General features: G+C 39.1%; 1 protein-coding gene across 4 annotated transcripts in view; it reads left to right on the plus strand.

Moving 5' to 3' along the window:
* The window catches only part of LOC130917303 (unconventional myosin-Ic-like), a 74539-nt gene that overhangs the window by 32822 nt on the left and 28537 nt on the right, over nucleotides 1–13180 (plus strand). Inside the window, exon 1 of one of the 4 annotated variants that reach the window (XM_057838557.1) lies at nucleotides 3547–3768. The exons of the other annotated variants lie outside the window; for them this stretch is intronic. Within the exon in view, the coding sequence (XP_057694540.1) occupies nucleotides 3751–3768 (18 nt within the window). The 5' untranslated portion in view covers nucleotides 3547–3750. Of the gene's footprint in view, nucleotides 1–3546; nucleotides 3769–13180 lie in introns of those variants that run through there. 4 annotated transcript variants of the gene reach the window in all.

Genomic DNA, 13180 nt, shown 5'->3' on the forward strand with positions numbered 1-13180 from the left:
TCTTTAACTTTGGTTTTATTTTCAAGTAAAATGCATGTTCAGTTGGATTTGGGTCAGGTGATTGAGTTTGCAATTTCATAATATTCCACTGAAAAACTCTGGTTGATTCAGTAATAGTATGCTCAGAGTAACCCTTCAATGAGTTCTGAAGCATTTAGCCGAATATGAACTCACATTGCCTGAAAAGTTTAAGAATGTTGCTGCTTTTGTCATCAGTCACGTCATCAGTACATACAAGGCAACTAGTTCCATTGGCACTGAGAAACTATCATTGCAACATTCCCAGCAGCATAGCCTCAAGTGAAGTCAAAGGCAGGAAGTGGAAATGGAAGGGTTAAGCAGCCTGACAGCTGAGCAAGTTATCGGTGGTCAAGCTCCTCCTCCTTCCAACTCAGCAGAAATATGTAACCTCAGTTTTAATTTGTAGAATAAACATATACGTAGCTCTCTGTTAATGTGCCGAAGTCGATGTTAGCCAGAGGCAGTAGCAAATGGGAATATTTGGGTTAACAAAGATGCGTGCTTTACAGCTGGGAATCACCTATCTCGACTTGTATCTTTGCCTGTTCCCTGCTGTCTTTCCACTGTGTGTACAACAGTGGTGAGAGCGTGTGCGAGTCTGGAAAACATTACTCGGATTCCTGCCGAGGAGGCTCTGATTATACTGGGAGTGGGACAGAAACGACTAGAGAGAGAGGGGGAGAGAGAGAGAGGTTTAAGTGTACAGAGCTTATTCTTTCACTCCGCGGCAGTCAAGATGGGTTCAAAATGTTTTTCTTTGCCCTCTTTGCTTCTGGGCAGAGAAAAATCTAAATTTCAAGCTTGTCATTTTCTCATCAGCAAAAACATAGGCCCTCCCTCAGCTTAATTTAGTCAGGGTCAACCACACGATGGCAGTGTAACAAGCAAAGATATTTTCACTTCATGAGTATTAGGTGGTTTATGATTAAATGCCAATGTTACACCTACAACACTGTGTGTGTGTCTTTGTCCGAAATACAGTGGACAGCTTTTCATCAAATATTATTCTCATGATTTTTCTGTAGCCTTGTGAAGTATACCCCTCTCACCCTGCTCATACAGTTCTCTTGAGATTATTATCACTGCATTTACAGTGGGGAGAACAAGTATTTGATACACTGCCGATTTTGCTGGTTTTCACACTTGCAAAGCATGTAGAGGTCTGTAATTTGTATCATAAGTTCTCTTCAACTGTGAGGGACAGAATCTAATACAAAAATCCAGAAAATCACATTGTATCATTTTTAAATAATAAATTTGTTTTTAACTGCATGAAATAAGTATTTGATACATTACCAACTAGTATATATTTTGGCTCTTAGTTCTTTTTTAAGAACCTCTCCTGTTCTCCACTCATTACCGGAAGTAACTGCACCTGTTTGAACTTGTTACCTGTATAAAAGACACCTGTTCACATGCTCAAACAAACAAACTCCAACCTCTCCACAACGGCCAAGACCAAAGAGCTGTGTAAGGACATCAGGGATAAAATAATAGACCTGCACAAGGCTGGGATGGGCTACAGGAAAATAAGCAAGCAGCTTGGTGAGAAGGTAACAACTGTTGGAGCAATTACTAGAAAATGGAAGAAGTTCAAGTTGACGGTCAATCTGCCTTGTTCTGGGGCTCCATGCAAGATCTCACCTCGTGGGGCATCACTGATCATGAGGAAGGTGAGGGATCAGCCCAGAACTACACGGCAGGACCTGGTCAATGACCTGAAGAGAGCTGGAACCACAGTCTCGACGAAAACCATCAGAAACACATTACGCTGTCTTGGATTAAAATCCTACAGCGCACGCAAGGTCGCTGCTGAAGCCAGTGCATGTCCAGACACGTCTGAAGTTTGCCACTGACCATCTGGATGATCCGAAGGAGCAATGGGAGAAGGTTATGTGTTCGGATGAGACCAAAATTGAACTTTTTGGTCTAAACTCGGCTCGTCGTGTTTGGAGGAAAAAGAAGGATGAGTACAACCCCAAGAAGAACATCCCAACCGTGAAACATGGAGGAGGAAACATAATTTTTTGGGGCTGCTTCTCTGCCAAGGGTACAGGACGACTGCACCGTATTGAGGGGAGGATGGATGGGGCTATGTATCGCCAGATCTTGGCTGACAACCTCCTTCCTTCAATGAGAGCCCTGAAGATGGGTTGTGGCTGGGTCTTCCAGCATGACAATGACCCAAAGCACACAGCCAAGGCAACTAAAGAGTGGCGCCGTAAGAAGCATCTTAAGGTCCTGGAGTGGCCTAGCCAGTTACCAGATCTGAACCCAATAGAAAATCTATGGAGGGAGCTGAAAGTCCGTGTTGCCCGGCAGCAGCCCCGAAATCTGAAGGCTCTGGAGAAGATCTGCATGGAGGAGTGGGCCAAAATCCCTGCTGCAGTGTGTGCAAGCCTTGTCAAGGACTACAGGAAATGTTTGGTATCTGTAATAGCAAACAAAGGTTTCTGTACCAAATAATAAGTTCGATTTTTGTGATGTATCAAATACTTATTTCATGCAATTAAATGCAAATTTATTATTTAAAAATCATACAACGTGATTTTCTGGTTTTTTGTATTAGATTCCGTCCCTCACAGTTGAAGAGAACTTATGATACAAATTACAGACCTCTACATGCTTTGCAAGTGTGAAAACCAGCAAAATCGGCAGTGTATCAAATACTTGTTCTCCCCACTGTATTTTGCCACTCTAGGAACCTAAATTTAAGACAGATGAGATGGCATTAACCAGTATTGTGCTGGTTGAATCATATTTAAGGGCTTTTTCTAGGAAGGTGATTCATCCTAGTTAGGCCTATAAAATCAACCTTTCCTGTGCCCAGTTGACAGATCTTTGAAGCTGCAGATTTCAGTTTTCCACAATGAAATATCTTCCTAATGCATTTAGCTATTTTGTATTTTATTTCAGAATTCAAAATGGTTCCTAGGTATCTTGATAATATGACACTAGGAACCATTTATAACATATGACTTGCTTGAGTCCTTCATGTTTTTTGTGTGTCTTGCAAGTGAGTTTTTTTGCTGAGCCAATCATAAGTACTGATTTTGATAACAGACATTTTGGGGTTTAGCTTGGTGCCCAGGTTGCCCAGGATTAACTGTGAAGGACTACTGCGCTTCCTCCATGTTCTCAGGAACACATGCACATTGGCTGTAAAATTTCTTAGCGTTAACAAGCAGACTCACTACATGCCTAGGCCTTTGATGTGCCTGCGTGTGAAAATGTGTCTAGACTAATTCCAATCCCTGTCATCATAACGGACTAAAAATCTTGGATATTTTGGGTTCTTCTTACGAAATAATGGCGAAAGAACGGGTAATATTATAAGGAATGATGGAAAGTTTTCACTCTTTGCGTTTAATTGCCAAGTTGAGGAAGGGAGGAGAGGGTGACTGGGGTGGGGTACAATTCAGCAAACTGAGTGAAGGGAGTGGAGTGGCGTTATGTGTCACCCAACACAGCGACTATTTCCTCTGGAGGGAGGGAGGGAAAGGAAAATGGGTGCATAGCGAGCAGCGAGACAGAGCGTGAGTGGTGTGTATCAGAAGCAGTAAGAGGAGAAGCGATGGCAGCTGGTTCTCAGGACGAAGGAGAACGCTTCTAAAAACAAACTGCGCTGAATAGTGGCCGTGACTTGTTGCTGTAACCCAGGCGCTTACAGCTGGACTGCCAAATCGGTGGAGCCCAAAACATCGTCCAAATCACTCGAGAGCAGGGACAATGAAGTACAGACCAATGGTAAGGTTTCTAATGTGCAAAAGATCCTGGTCAATCTTTAAGAGTCACTATGTGACAAGGTTTTTTACATTGATAATGTATGGAATTTGATTTTCAAAATCTTGGAGGCAGGCTTGGATGCTTTCATTCGTCAAACAGAATAGAGAATGGAGATAACTTTTCCAAAGAGCTTTATTGTTGAGGATCACTTTCAGTTGTGTGGTAATTATGTAACGCCCTGGGCAGTATGCTCTTGAATGTATTTACTAGGTGAGCCAGATACAGGTGAAAGGGAGACCTTCTTTATCATTTGATCATTCCTCACATTTCCAGCTCTTTACCCTGACTGGTCTTTAGTTCATCTTATTCTTACTAACTCAATCTGTAATTGCTCAGTTGATTTTGTATTTGGATGTGTTTGCTTGATAAGAAGGTGTGTTTTCACTACAGTACATTTGTTTGCACCGCCCACAAGGCGAGGCAATCAGATGCTGGCGTTGTGTGGCCAAGCAGCATTCTTTTGCAGTCACTGACAGTGGAGGCAAGTATGTTAATGAAAAAAAGTGTGTCGATGTGTCAGCGAAGCGACAGCTGCTGTGACTTTAAGCGTCACTTTCTGAGCATTTATGCTGACATTCACTCTCGGCTGAAACTCACATGCATCTGCAAGGACCAGTTTTCTATGACTTCTCTGTTCTCAAGCTTTGTTTGTCAAAAATGGATTCTCACTGAGAGATTCCTGACAGTTATCATTACTTCCTGTCAAAATTTCAATAGTTGGTTTATTTCTGCTTATTTTATGCTATATGGCAAAAGCTCACTTAAAGCTCCCGCCAACTTGGTTTAGGTCCAGGTCTAGAGAACGGCACACTGTGTTCATAAAAGCTTGTCAACTACCTGGGATACAATTGTAATTAAATGAAAACCTTCAAGCCCTGAATAGAGATGGCGTACCGTGTGGTATGGTTAATTAATAGTTAAGATAATTTCTCAATACTTAAACCTTCGAATTTAATATAATGTTTAGGATACAGCATAGGCTATGAAATGCTAAAAAATTCCAGATCTACAATAAATTCACTGTGATTTAGCAGTGGTTTTGGTGAGGTGAGTTCAATTTCAGTGGGCACGCCCAAGCCTGATTACTACCAGATTTTCTGAATCAAGACATCACTTGAATTGCATCTGTCAGACAATGTGAAGTAGGCTAAAAGTAGTAGAACGAGATGAGCTGAAACCTATTTGAAGTTTTTGATTGACTGTTATGTCAGTAATACATTGTCAAACTGCAAGCTGATGTAATTCAGACAAATTATGACATACTTCATGATAGCCATGTGGTGAAGTCATCTGTTTGCTGTATGATAAAGAATTTTCTGTGCTTGGTAGGTTGTCATGAGTTGGCCCACACATTGATCCTCAGGCTAGCGGTGTTCTCTTGAGCAACCTGATCATACCAACTGAAAGACTGCTATTTACTGTCAATTTAAATGAACTTTACTTAATTCATAGAGTACTTTTAAAAAAATGAACTGCACCTGAATGAAAATGCTGAACACAAAACAAAATATTATAAAACACAGTATGAAATCGCGTAGTTGTAAAAATGATAAATTTAACAAAACTCCTTCATAAAATTATGTGACCTTACAAAAAAGACCAGCTGTTCACCTGCTGCACCGCGTCCGTGTATTTAGACCAAACTGTTATAGGAGTTATGACTATTTAATAATCCCAGTTTAGGTTCGATTGGTAAATATGTGCAGACCTGGGGCTGTAAAATTGCGGGGATAATAAATTCATTTCCAGTTAGCGCACCTGCCTACATTTTTGTTAACACCTGAAGCCAGTTTCTGACCTGTGTAGACATATTTTGGGATTCATTTTTTGGTGAAACTTGTGGTTTATCTCTTGTTTGGTCATAAGGGTGCGACAACTAATAAATTGATTAAAATCGATTAATAAATTAGTTGCCAACTACATTGATAATCGATTTTTGCTGGCAGCTATTAGCAGTCCCGTTTGGTCCTTGTTTGTGTTTAATGTGAGACGTGTGCCAGTGATTAGAGCAAGAGAGAGAGAGTTTGCTGCTGCTGCTGTTGGGTTGCTAAATTAACAATATTACAAAGTGTCGAGAGTTAGATTGTGTTTTCTGTTGTTAGATTCAGTGTGCCTCCATCAGAGGTGAGTAAATTAAGCCATTTGTTTGGTTGTATTCTTTGTGATGAGACTTCACTACTTGGCATGGAGCGCTAAGCTAGTTAGCGATGATGCTAATTAGTGTCTTAAGTGTCCATTTGTATTGTGTTTTGGAGAAGCATATTAGCACTTGAGTTATTGTTAGACAGTAAAGTTATCTCATTTCTTTTTATAAAGAAACTACACGCATAAACCCATCTATATAACAGCTTAGAGTCTCAGCACAAACTCAATCTGTAAATTGTCATAGAAGAGAGTGTGGTCTGAAATTGTATTTGGATTGTATTTGTATATAACTGTTTGATTAAGACAACAGATTAATTAATCTGCCTCCTCCTTATTTGATTTTGTTGTTTAGTTTGAAGAAAATAAATTAGTCATCGACACAATTTATACAAGCACTTTACCCACAAGAAAAAAATGTCAGTAAGCAACACACAAATTTTAATGAAAAGAAATTTTGTCTGATTTGCATACTGAGAAATTCTTTTTGCGTTTTATGCTCAGAAGCTTTCTTAAAAACGTTAACAAGTTTTATGTACTTAAAACAGTATAGTTGTAGACTACTGTGCAGTTAAGTGAGGAAGCTGTAATAAAATATTATTTTTGAAGGAAATAGTGGTCCATTTTGTCTTCATTGTTACTTACAACACGCCTAAAGCAAGTTAAATTGTGAAGATAATTGAAAAAAGTTACGTTTTGTCCAAAGAATCAATTATAAAAATAATCTTTAGTTGCAAACTTGCAGCCCAATCTGGTCAAAAAAACGACTGAATTGATATTTTTCTTTCATTTACTTCTAAGGATTTGACAAGGACTTGTGACGCTTTTCCAACTGGCCTGGTACAAATGTAAGGCTTTTTCAATTCTTTCTGGTTATCAACGAAAGGCCCAAACATCAATTTGGTTAATAAGAGTTTTATTATACTCTGTACTCCAATAACATCAACACAAAGCACTACACACAAAAATCTAGAAAAGCCCTCCATGCCCAAAAAACATGATCTCATAAAAATGTAAAATTACAAACACTATCTATACAGTATCATGAAAAAGTTTGTACACCCTGGTTATGCCGAAACTTTTCATGGCACTGTATGTTGCGCTGATGTTTCTGATGTGACTGGAGGTGAGACTGCAGGTGTGTTTTTGGATGGTAATGTTGCCAAAACAGATTTGCTTTGGAAACTATTTCTTGCTGTCTGGAAACTCAATCTACATAAAACAGGCCATTACGTAGGATGTGTTTTATTTACGGCCACTTCCATATTCCTCTGTGCATCTTTTTGGCTACATTCTGTTCTATGTCACATTTCAGGGAGTCTGTTACCGTATTTTTTCGGACTATAAGTCGCACCTGAGTGTAAGTCGCACCAGCCCAAAAATGCACAATGGAGAGGAGAAAAAAATAAAAAATAAAAAGTCGCACCAGAGTATAAGTTGCATTTTTGGGTGAAATTTACTTGATAAAATCCAACACATAGAACAGATATGTCACCTTGAATGGCAATTTAAAATAAAAATACAATAATAGAGAATAACATGCTGAATAAGTGTACAGTATGATAATGTTACATGATGCATGAACAACGAAATGCGAACGTGGCCAGTATGTTTACGTAACAGCTATTAGTTATTCAGATAACTGTAGCATAAAGAAAACGCTAACAAGTTTACCGAACCATCAGTGTCACTCCAAAACACCAAAATAACATGTGAAGTGAAATGATATACTAATGTGTTTATAATTTCACACATAAGTTGCTCCAAAGTATAAGTCACACCCCCAGCCAAACTATGGAAAAAAAAAACTGCGATTTTTAGGCTTTCTTCAGGAACCTTCTGGATGTAAATCCAACCCTACAAATAAGACAAATTAACTCTTAACAAACCCCAGACCAAAGAATGAACTCAAGATAGCCTGGCAAGGGGGTAGGTTTGGTCTCAACATTGGTAGGGACTCTACAACAGCATAACCTGCATGTACACTTTTTGCTGGGGACAGGACATTAATAATACCAAATAGATTAGGTGAACGGGGTTCAGGGCTACATTTCCCAAAAATATGCTGATGTGTTTCCTACGTAAAAATGAAGGTTAAAATGATTATTTTCATGGACGAAAGTCATTTTTCAAAATAAGGGAATTCCCCCTTTCTTCATATAAAGGACATTTACAGTGGTTGGGTTTTTGGGGGAGGATGGAGACTGCAGGAGGGGAGATACTACTTAACCTATACATTGAACTGTATGTTAGCCTACACAGAGGCGTAGCAAGGGTCCCCGGGGGCCCCAGGCAACAAGCAACATGGGGCCCTTCTGAGTCACGTGACACACATACATACTTACGCAGTATAATGAACACAAAGGTGTGGGGGGGGGGGGGGGGGGGGGGGTTCGAGTGCGCGCCGCGTGCACGTGCGGTCATCTTGGACATAAAAGTGGCGAAAACTCGAAAACTAAGCACTTTACAGCTGATTCATATGATGTACTTACATTTGTTCATGGACGCACACATTTTAACAGGTGGCCGTCCTCTGCTCGAAATGCACACCTTACGCCTATTCTCGCTCCCAGAATACGCAGTGCTTGTGATGTGGGACAATAACAGTACTGATTGCTATGGGAACGTACGCATACCCAAGGAACCTTGCTAAAAGGAGTATTAAAATTGCTAATAAAATCGTTTAGGATTATTTTAGATGCATAAATGTTATATCTTTCTTATAGCGTATTCGACGAGGAATACGATAGACCCATTAATAGACTTTTTGTGAAAAATCACCATTTCTTTAAGTAGTCACATGAATAATGAGGTGGCCTGTGAAAATCAACATAAACGACTCGGCAAGAACTTTCCAGAGAGATCTTGATGAGTCAGTCTTTAAACAATCATGTGGTATTAATAGCTGATAGGACTTTCTTAATCAGTTATAATCTAGGTGACATGGTTAGTGTCACTTAATCTAAATGATTCCATGGTAATGAAACACTTCCTCAATTTGTCGCTGCGACAGTGTAGTAAAGCTACATGTGCTAAATCTGTTGGCCCTCTGGGGGCCCCTGCTGGCTGGGGGCCCTAGGCAGCTGCCTGGTTTGCCTAATGGGACGCGACGCCTCTGAGCCTACATAGTCCTCCACCTCAAGAGTAATATGTTGCTTCAATTGGTTGTCTCTTGTAGGTTAGCAAGTTAACACAGTTTAATGCTATGCTAACTCTGATGCAGGTCGGACTGTCAGTAGCAAAATTAGTGGCGTGTTCCCCACCGTACTTAACATTGACGTCTTTTTACATTACTTACAGAGGCTGCTTCTGCTGCTGGTGGCCGAAAAGGACTTCTAATATCCCTCCTCCTCGAAGGGGGCAGAAGGGGTTGCATGTAGTAGACATGTATTTTCGTCAAAGTTGTGTGTGTGCCTTTGTGTTGAGACATTCAGCAAGGAAAAAGGGTAAATGTAAGTCTGAACATAATGAGAAAAATTCACTTCTTAATGGTAGGGTCAATTCTATCTATACAACATACAGAAAGACAATCTAAATGACCTATATAGCTGAAGTCAATATACAGGGTGATTCAAAAAGAATATGCCAAAATATTCACACATATATTCATTTTAAAATCATTGAAATAGACTGAATTAGCGGTCATTTGATGGTGTCAAAGAGAAAGTTTTAGTACCACCATAGCCAGTAAATATCAATGACTTGAGAGATCGAATAACAGCTGCAATCAACACAGTGGACGAGGATATCCTAAAACGCATTTGGGAGGAATATTCATATCGGCTTGATGTTGTCCGTGCCGCTGGTGGTGGTCACATAAAGCACTTGTAAAGCATGAAATAAAAACTTGAATACAATACTTGTACCCAGCTAGTTATTATATTACTATTATTGTTTTTTTAATATATATACCACAATGGTTTTGGAACATTCTTTTTTAATCACCCTGTATAATAATGCCAATAAGGTTGCTTAAAAGTTGGTGGGGACAATTTGCCGAAAAGTTTGTTTTGGACCCTACCGTCCCTATGCAAACCTACGCTCTTGTAGCCTAGTGTTTGATGCCCTTAGTCGTGAAGGGGCGAATTGGGACAAAAATAGCCCGTTTATCTTTGGGAGTATTAGACATGAGGAGTATAAAAGAGAAAAGCAGAAATGAATAAAAAGAATGAATGGAATGTTGAACGTACCTTCTCTTAGTACAACCAAATGCCTAAGTTTTTCGGCATCATATGAATTATTTCTAATTAGTTACTGTATCTATATGGATTGTGTAACTGTGTGGATTACTTGTTGGGACATCAGTTTTGTCTCCAAAGTGGCACTGACTAATAAGTAGAACTTGGACTCCCAACCAAATCCTGATCGGCTATTCTTGGCCGTGCTTTGCCTGATTCTTCGGATGTTGTCTTTTAAGTTGAATATGGCATACTTAGATCAAGATTCATCGACTTACTTTGGTCATAGATAGAAGTTGTCTTCGTTAGTTGGAGATTGGCTCCATTATCAATAGCGTAAACCAGCTAGGGAGATGTTTCGAAGTTGGTTTCTTTTGTTGCCAAAGCAGTATATGGCCAAAAAGACAACAGAACCTGCCAAAATTGGCTTTATTGACTATTAGCTTAACAGTTTAATGTCACACTCATTTTCTGGTTTGCATGCGCGAGGACTTCATAAATGCAACTTGATGTACCGCTGTAAGCTGTAAAATGTGTACCTCTAAAAAATCCTCCCTTTGAGATGCAAGTGCTGTAGGAATGCAGAGTGCTTCCTAGAATTTTGAAGGTGGAGGGTAGGTCTCGTTCTCTCTGGGTCTTCTTACCTTTTTCCTGTTTCTCATTTTGCTTCATGGGATTTGGAAAGTATGACGACACGTAGGAAGCAGAAAGGTACATACTTCGTGTGTTCTTGAGATTTTTTTGTTTGTGTGTCCTGTGCAAATGGGAGGAGGTTTTGTGTGTCACGTTTTAGTCAGGAAGCTAAGCACTGAAAGGGGCATTGGAAAATATGAAGTCATGGAGAGAGGGAAGGGGCGATTTTGAAGTGAGTTAGAATGACAGAACGTAAAGAGTTTTAAGAGAACAAAGGTCAAGTGTGAAAGGCATTAGTTATTTTATTTTTTAAGAAACTAGTACCTCATCTTACACTATGGTTATTCCTTTGGAAGTGGAACACAAATTATTCATTATAAGCCGTAAAAACTGTTAGATTATTTTTCACTGCAAAAAAAATTAAGTTGCCAGTGGATGTTTTGTATTGACGGTGAAGACCAAAGAACTGACCTTCAAATCACATACTTCTGGTTCCTTGCACATGTCCTTCATTCACCTTGTTTTGAAGACAAGCATACTGTAATGTGTTAGGAGAAGGTGTGAGAAACGTATATATTTATGTGATTGATGCATGCAGGTCAAATTAGTTGGCTAAATGTCATGCAATGCTTTGATAACAGTGTCGGCTTTGTGTAAACGAGAGAGGGAGGCATATCAGCGTACAAGCTTTTAGTTAAAGGTTGAAAGAAGCACAAACTCGTGTCACTAAAATGCCCTCAAAATCAATTCTTACAGCTGATAATGTACGACTAAAGAGTCAGCAAACAAACCACAGTTTAAGGACTTATTCATGAATAGCAAAATTAAACTTATTTATTGAGCAGCACTACCTTTGAGGTCTATCAGTTGCTCCGTGAACGACATGTTGGGCAGATCTGCGGTAGAAGATAGGCACTTAATTATTTAAAATGAAATTAGTCTGTAGTTCTTTATGGTGTGGGAGCACCACATGCACCTGTAGTTGTCACCATAACCAAGAAACATTTGCTTCCAGCTTTAAGAAAAGTATTATTGCTTTTAGAGGAGTATGTGTTATCCTGTTTACCGAGGATGGGGACACAATAATTTGGAGAGGCATCAATTAATCAGTCACTAATAAACTGACCAATTAGTGCATTTGAGCAAATGCGAAACCGGTTACGAGTTAGGATTCATTTTGTACTTTTTATTCTGTTTATGGTTTTGAAGTGAGAGCCATAAGATTGGTTGAAAGTCACTCCCCCATTTTTGTTCACACCATATGCTTTATTGTTACTGCAACCTCATGTTCATACGGGCAGGCATGCACACACACGTCCCTACACAGACGCACGTCCATGTATAAACACACACAGACACAGCTGCGGAAACTTTGGGCTCCAAAGAGATGTTGTGTCAAACAACAATAGGTCAGCGGAGCTCATGGGCTCTCAGGGAGAGATAAACAAGCAGTTATTGTACATATGAACTAACCCTGTGAGATTACTTATTTTAATGCAACACGGATTCTTGGATTATAAATTTGCCACAAGGCTATGACTGTACAATCTGTATTTTATTATAGGTGTAATAACAATATACACCTTACAATAATTGTCCGTTATGCCGACAGAATAAGTTCTTACTAACTGGAAATGTAAATTTCTTGAAGTTTGTAAGGTCAAACTAAAGGCAGGAAGACAAGATTTTATGACCATAAATTAGAGTGATTTGTGAAATTTCATTCAGCATGATGCAATTGAGAAGCATTTGTTTATTTTTAACTTCATTCTCAATTTTACTTGACTTTACCCATCTTTTTTAAAATCCCTGCTTTATCTTCTTAACCTGGTAGCTCTAATTAATAGGTTCTCTCCCCCCTTAAGCATTCTCTTCTGCTTTATCTGTGTCCGTAGCTTTCCTTAGGGATCCCCACTTAGTGCAACACCTGCTGTACATTTTGCACAGTATATGTGTAGTTGTCGTGACAAGCCTTTTTCATTTTGGTCCTGTTGGTTACATTGGCAACATGGATGTAGACAGCGTTTGTAAAATTATGGGGAAAACCCAAACTTCAATTTTAAAATATGGCCTACTGGATAGAGGTTTTGATCATTTTGAACATGTGAGTGATTATTTTAATTTTTTAAATGTGGATTTGTACATTTTTAAAAAATACAGTACTAGTATGTATATTTTATACAGTATGTATATGCATTATGTATTTATATATAAAACAACCTAATGTCAATTAACCTCCATCCTTCAAATCAGTTTCTTTCCTTGTCACATGTTCTCCAGTTATAGATACAACTGACAAATGGAATATTTGCTGTCACATTGCATCATCTGACAATGTTTTTTCCTACTGTACTGTGTATTGGAATTAACTCATGCTGCTTTGTGATTGTGTTATGTAATCAGTGCTTAAGACTATGTTG

Source organism: Corythoichthys intestinalis, chromosome 6 (genome assembly GCF_030265065.1).
Source record: "Corythoichthys intestinalis isolate RoL2023-P3 chromosome 6, ASM3026506v1, whole genome shotgun sequence".
Classification (NCBI taxonomy): Eukaryota; Metazoa; Chordata; class Actinopteri; order Syngnathiformes; family Syngnathidae; genus Corythoichthys; species Corythoichthys intestinalis.